This window comes from Eucyclogobius newberryi, unplaced genomic scaffold (assembly GCF_026437365.1).
Source record: "Eucyclogobius newberryi isolate DKJ021-1_F unplaced genomic scaffold, fEucNew1.0.hap1 SCAF_6, whole genome shotgun sequence".
NCBI classification, from domain to species: domain Eukaryota; kingdom Metazoa; phylum Chordata; class Actinopteri; order Gobiiformes; family Gobiidae; genus Eucyclogobius; species Eucyclogobius newberryi.
The window spans coordinates 8,768,896-8,776,216 of NW_027316278.1; the positions used below are offsets into that span (position 1 = coordinate 8,768,896).

The 7,321-nt window shown below is 36.2% G+C and overlaps 1 protein-coding gene across 1 annotated transcript in view; it reads left to right on the forward strand.

Annotated features, from left to right (window-relative positions):
* Nucleotides 1-2,286: 2,286 nt before the first annotated feature.
* The window catches only part of erlin2 (ER lipid raft associated 2), a 28,199-nt gene continuing 23,164 nt past the window's right edge, over nucleotides 2,287-7,321 (forward strand). Inside the window, exons 1-2 of the mRNA XM_072432416.1 lie at nucleotides 2,287-2,412; nucleotides 3,779-3,886. Coding sequence (XP_072288517.1) covers nucleotides 2,336-2,412; nucleotides 3,779-3,886 — 185 coding nt within the window. The 5' untranslated portion in view covers nucleotides 2,287-2,335. The remainder of the gene's footprint in view (nucleotides 2,413-3,778; nucleotides 3,887-7,321) is intronic.

A 7,321-nucleotide genomic window follows, 5' to 3' on the forward strand; every position in this document is an offset into this window, starting at 1 on the left:
GTTACATTGGTTACTACGCACTGTTGCTGCTCTAATGACAGTAAAACCCTTAATGTAATGTTCCCGACTTCACTTGTGTGCATTTTCCCACTCAAATAACATTTCCCAACTTCCTGGCGACCCCACGAACGCTGCATCATCGCAGTGCTACTTCCTGCAAACGTCTACTTTTATTATTATTTTTAATCATTTCTTGACAAACTGCAGCTTGTAAAATATAAAAAAGAAATATAGGTAAAATCGGACAAACATTTTGGCCTGTCGTTTGCTCTCATTTTCAAACTTCGCCTACACAAACACGATCCATTTCCGTGACAATACATTGAAAGAACCATATACACACTTATTACGTATTCGAACCCACAACCTTCAGGAGGAGATGAACCCCACACTGCATTTTACTGTTTCTTATCCATTTAACTTGCACATGGCCCTGCTGCTGCAAGGACCTCTCCGTAATGACTACCAGAGATTTCGGCTGCACTCCCCCCCTCCTCCTCCTCCTCCTCGCCCCCTCCCGTCGGGCCCTTGGTTCCTTGTCAGTCGTGATTAATGGCGCTCGGGCCCCGGCGCGGCTTACACTGCCAGTTCCAGCCATGTTCCCTTGATACTTAATGAACTCTGACAAACTTCTTTTCCCTCGCTGTTGTTCTCTCCCCTCCCCCCCCCCCCCCCATCCCCTGCCTGGCTTTCAAATGCACCACACAGAGCAGTCACGGCGGCCCATAGGGGTGAGCGCTGGCCCCTCTGTAAATGTCCCAGGAGGCCTGACGACTAAAAATAAGGTGCCAAAGTCATTTTAGTGCAGGCTGCGTGTAGTGGGCTGCTGGTTCCAGTGGCTGGTTCCTGAAGTGAGGTTAACCAGTGTGGACTCTTTGTGATGCCTTCATTAAACACATGATCAAGTGCTTTAGTTTTGTTTTAATGGGCTTTTCTTCATGCTATTTGATGTCACTTTAAAGGTTAACTAAGCGCATATTAGCATCGCCTCCCAGTAAAGTCCTAAAACGTAAAGTCGAATACTGTAGAAATGTTACTTTGGTTTTATGGGTTTGTGTGTTTTGGGATTTTTTGCAGAAGTCCGAAGGTAAAAATGACGTGGTGTTTGTCGCCATCTGCTGTTCACATGTGGGAAGAGCCTGTCCTTAAATGCTGTGGTTTAAAACAAGGGATTAGAAATGACATTTTCCTTGTTGTAAGATAAGATAAGATAAGCCTTTATTTGTCCACACAATGGGGGAATTCCAGTGTTGCAACGCAATTAGGTACAGAAGTAAAAGAACAGATAACTTATAGAAAGCTTTAAGAAAAAAACACTCTTAATAGAAACGCTCTTATAAACAAAACTCTTACAGAAAAAAAAAACTTTTATATTCTTGATAAAAAGTTAAAGAAAATAAAGAAAATAAAGTATATTAAATAAAATAATGGATACTTAAATACTTAAAGATCCAACCTGTATTATATGGCCCAAAGTTACACACATTACAAACTATGCTGTCCGATATTGATTAAGTGGGACACAAAACAAATGTGACAAGCTAATAAGAAAGTTATATATGCAACATTAGTTAAGAAAGATAGAGGTTGAATATATTAAATCATTACATATGGACATAAAAATCCATGGGTGTCACACATGATCCAAATTCACCCTACTTGGCTATAGATGTCATAATATTTGTGGGTTGGATTCTGTTTTGTTTTGTTCTTCTTATTATTTATCAAATAAATAAATAAAAATGTGTCCTGATTTGTCTTGGTCTGGTCCCGTTAAGCCAGCATGCATTATGCAGGAATTATTTGAGAACCACACAGGCATGTAAGCATGTATCCACTTTAACACTTTAACTTTGCTACTATCTCTTTATTCATTTAGGCATAGGCTAATAACTAATAAAACAATTTGATTAATACTTCTTTTTTATTTTCTATTTTTCAATATGATGTTATATCATTTATTTTAGTAGGCCTATTTATTTTATATTTATTTACGTACGTTGTGCACGTTTTGTATTCTCATTTTTAATTATTCTTATCATTCATAGATGTATAAATGTGTATGTATATGTATAAATGTATGTATATGTATAAATGTGTATGTATATGTATAAATGTATGTATATGTATAAATGTGTATGTATATGTATAAATGTATGTATATGTATAAATGTGTATGTATATGTATAAATGTATGTATATGTATAAATGTATGTATATGTATATGTTGAACTTATATACTTGTACGCACTGCTGCAGGAGAGCTTTTTAGACTGTCCACTAGAGAGCGCCACCGACCCTTCGTGGAGCTCCGGGCCGCGGAAGATGGAGCAGAATGAGCGCAGAGGAAGAGGTGGAGGCAGCAGCAGGTGCTTCTGATCCAGATACGAGCCATCTCCCCCTCACAAACAGGTAAATAACACCGAATCCACCCACCGATCGGCGCCGACAGCGTTTACGGATCATCCTGCGGGATCAGGGCTGCGCGGGCGCCATTTCCGCTTTGAAACAAACGACATCAACGTGAAGATGTCGTTAGCTAGCAAAGTTGTAGCAAGCTTACCTATGTGGTTAGCCCTCGTTTATCCTCAAGTTTGAAACGCTTTAAGTGCACATTTTAGCTGGTGCCAAAACAGAAATAGGCTAGTTTACCTACTCTGGTGTTAACAAGTGCGTGTCAGTCATTTAATAGGAATCGTTTAGCAACTTGTAAGATGCTACCGCTTTTAGCTTCCCAGCTGGCACCCAGATTCCCATTCAAATGCCGCGGGATTTACAAATGACAGCTGGCTATATCAACCAACGCTGGATTTTTGGAGTGTGTTTACCACTCTCGATGTTCTACAAGTGTGTATCTTAAATTCGGCACACGTGAAATGTTTACAGAATCATGACTTGTTGAACTTCTATTCCATTTAAACAGGATATAAGTGCGCTGTATTGTGAAGTCAACAATTAGCTAAACAAATAGCTACTACCTATAGATTTGCCTTGGAAATCCTCTACTACTGCTTACAAAAGATATAGTTATAACACGCAGTTTACATGGTTTTTCCATATTAAAACATGTCCTTTTGCTAACCACAACTTAAATTTATCACGTTATTTCTTCTATTGTTTTAATAAAATCTCACACTTTATAATAAGTACACATTTAATAGCCTTAATAAACCATGAACAAAGATCTATCTATGAACAAATAGTTTATTAGGAATCATTTAAGCTGAGTAACTAGTTAATTAAGCTCCTAAATGAAGTAGTCACTAATCCTGAATCGTCCTTAATAAGTCAATTATTTATTATTAATCTCATCTTTGTTCATGATTTATTGAGGCTAATTACGTTGTAGTTCTTATTGACTGATACCAATTCTTCTAGTGTTTTCTCAGCAGGAAGACCGTGATTTTGCACTTTAGCCTCAATCCTTTTTAAGCACACAAGGTCACCGGCTCCCGCGCGACTGACGGCTAAGATAAGTTGCTAAGCCTGAGCAGATAAGAGAAGAAAAGCAGTGTAAGCCAAGTGTGTACAGTAGGATTCAATGGAACGCTGCCCATTGACTTGTCTGTTTACACAATAAAAAAAAAATAGGTTTCTGCTCGCCCACGGGCAGGTGTGGCAGGAGCTTTTATAACGCCATTAAGCCTCGTAAACGTACCGAAAAGTCATTGCGTAAACGTTTTGATGCAATTTAGTAGTCATTGAGGTACGTGCACTATGAGCTGAATGTTTTTGCAACTCAATTTTGCCCTCTGTTCCTCTTTTCCGTCCGTGACAGGATGGCCCAGTGGGGAGCCATATTCACCATAGCGGCAGCACTGGGAGGAGCAGCTCTTTTAGCCTCCGTGCATAAGATCGATGAAGGCCACACGGGGGTTTATTACAGGTGAGGCAAACCAACAACATCTGCTCCACTTCTGTTTCAACACCCGGGGATGTGAATGCGCTCCGACCGAGAGCTAACAATTATATACTGTTGTGATCCTTTGTTCGGCATTCATCCAAGTGTAATGGAAAACTAATGAATTTTGCCAAAATTGCCTCACTGGGGGCATTTCAAACTCAGGAAAGTCCCGATACCAGTTTTAATACCACAACATCTCAACATTAGACAATAGAATGTATTTTTCAACACTTTCCAATACTAGTTCTATTATAGATCAAGAAAACCATCCTGAAACTATTCAAGAAAGCTACAGTCGTGTTGTGTATATATATTTTCAATAATGATTCTTGTTCAAATGATTGTCTAGTTTTGGTAGACGTTTTTAAATCAATTAATTTACCAGTTTAAATGTTCTTTTGACAACGTTACTAGGGGGAAATTATAGATCGCAGGAGCAGACAAGCTAAATTATACATCATGATCACACATTATTAGTCTATAAATCTAGTATAATTTGACGGCAGTGCTGCATTTACTTTACACTGATCTATAACTAAATAAAAGATTCAAGTTTTTACTCAAATTGGTGGAACACTTGGAACAACTCGGCTTTAAAAGTGGACGGTGGAACTTTGCGGTTGGAGGGTATTTACCTTTTATAAATGTCCTGATCGTGATGAAATCGTGTCTTCACTCGCTCTCGTGATGAAAACAAAAACAAATAAATCTGTCGGCGCTCGTTTCCACTTTTAATGTACCGCAATTTAATCAGACTGTTATTTTCCTTTGAGATTTGTCGTTATGAATCTGAAGTGTCAGGGCTTAGCTTTGCTTGTTTACGTCGAACTAAATCTGACGAACCAACTCTAGAACCTCATTGACGTACCGTACTTAAGCTGTTTTTTGTTTTATTTAACCTGCCTGTGTTTTATATTTAAGATCCTGAGAAATCCTCTTGAGCCTGGTTCAAATCCCAGAAGAGGTTTTTTGGCACAGGGACCATTTTTAACTTAACAAAATGGATTGTGTTTTAACTCACACCACATAGAATTGCTCAATATTTTTTGCTCAATGTTACATAAGATTTATTTTATTTATTTTATTTAACAACTACGATCAAGTATAGAAATCAGGAAAGTTTGTCTTCTCACAAAAGTTTGATATAGTAATAAATATTAAAATTTAAAAATATATATATATTGTTATGATTAATGAGAATTTATGTATTTTAACTAGAGCTGGGAATCACAGGGTCCTTCACGATGATATCACGATACATGCGATAATTGATATATTGCTCAGATATTTTTTTTAAAGAATTCAATACATTTTAACAACATTTTTCTTTGTTAAATCAAAACCGGCACAAACTCAAAATTCAATACGGTGCACACATTTTAATCATCACAACGGTCCAAATGTCTTTCTTAAACAACTAAATTTGAGTGCGGTCACAAAATACCGTATTTTCCGGATTATAAGTGGCACCGGAGTATAAGTCGCACCAGCCAAAAATGCATAATAGAGAAGAAAAAATATATATAAGTCACACTGGAGTATGAAATGCGGTTGCAAGTGTGAAAATAACAAATAATATCACATAAGTCGCTCCGGAGTATAAGTATATAAGTATAAATATAAGTATAAGTCGCACCCCGGCCAAAACTATGAAAAAAGACTTATAGTCCGGAAAATACGATAATTCAGGAAATTATACCAAATATGACTCATGGTGATATAGTCCACGAGATCGATACTGCATCACCAAATTTAGTATCACGATATTCTGGCACGCCCCTATTTTTAACGTCTAATAAGTCATTAATTCCAACATCACGGAGCCATAATAACCGCTTGAACGTGCCGACAGTTGTTACTAATGATGGGAAAATACGCATCTGTTTTGAATTTCACGTGTTTGGATCTGGGAGACATTGACTTTCAACACTGTAAACACATAAAAACTGTAATGTTCATTATCTCCTGAACCTGTTTCTCCTACTGCACTTTTCAGCACAAACTCGACACCACAGAGGGAGAAACGCTTCACGAGCGACACGAAAAATTCTACTGTTCCACGCTTTATGACACAGATGATACCGTATTTACTGGACTATAAATCGCACCGGATTATAAGTCGCACCAGCACAAAAATGCATAATAGAGAAGAAAAAAACATATATAAGTTGCACTGGAGTATGAAATGAGGTTGCAAGTGTGAAAATAACAAACAATATCACATATAAGTCGCTCTGGAGTATAAATATTTAAGTATAAATATAAGTATAAGTCGCACCCCGGCCAAAACTATGAAAAAGGGTGCGACTTATAGTCCAGAAAATATGATAATTCAATGGTTAATGCAGTGACGTGACCAAATGCAAATTGATGAGTGCATTTGTGATCGTTATATGAGTATCAAGTAATCAAGTATCAATAATTAATTTAATTATCCCAAGATTTAAAGGAGTCAAAATGTTTGTCAATTTGATGTAATCTATATATATATATTTTTATAAATGCTATTAAAAGATCACTCAAACTACTCTGACAATTAAAGACAGGACTAATATCATAAACGACATGTGCACGACGGGAAACAATACTTCTGGACTCAACTTGAAAATAGATACATTTAAAAAACAATGGACAAAATGGGACAATTATTTTGGACTTAATATGCTCTAATTCTTCTTTTTTTTCTTGCTTCCACTCCCTTATTTTCTACTTTTATTCTTTTACTTACCGTTATTTGTGTTTTTGTACTACTACTACTACTACTACTATTACTACTACTACTATTACTACTTACTACTACTACTACTACTTACTACTACTTACTACTATTACTACTTACTACTTACTGCTACTACTACTACTACTACTACTACTACTACTATTACTACTATTACTACTATTACTACTATTATTACTTTTACTACTTTTACTACTACTACTTTTACTACTACATTTACTACTACTACTACTTTTACTACTACTTTTACTACTACTACTTTTACTACTACTACTTTTACTACTACTACTACTACTTTTACTACTACTACTACTACTTTTACTACTTTTACTACTACTACTACTTTTACTACTACTTTTACTACTACTACTTTTACTACTACTACTTTTACTACTACTACTTTTACTACTACTACTACTACTTTTACTACTACTACTACTACTTTTACTACTTTTACTACTACTACTACTACTTTTACTACTACTTTTACTACTACTACTTTTACTACTACTACTTTTACTACTACTACTTTTACTACTACTACTACTTTTACTACTACTACTTTTACTACTTTTACTACTACTACTACTTTTACTACTACTACTACCACTACCACTACCACTACACTACTACTACGAAATAAGATTAAAACCAAGGCACTCTTAATTTGTCAGAACTTC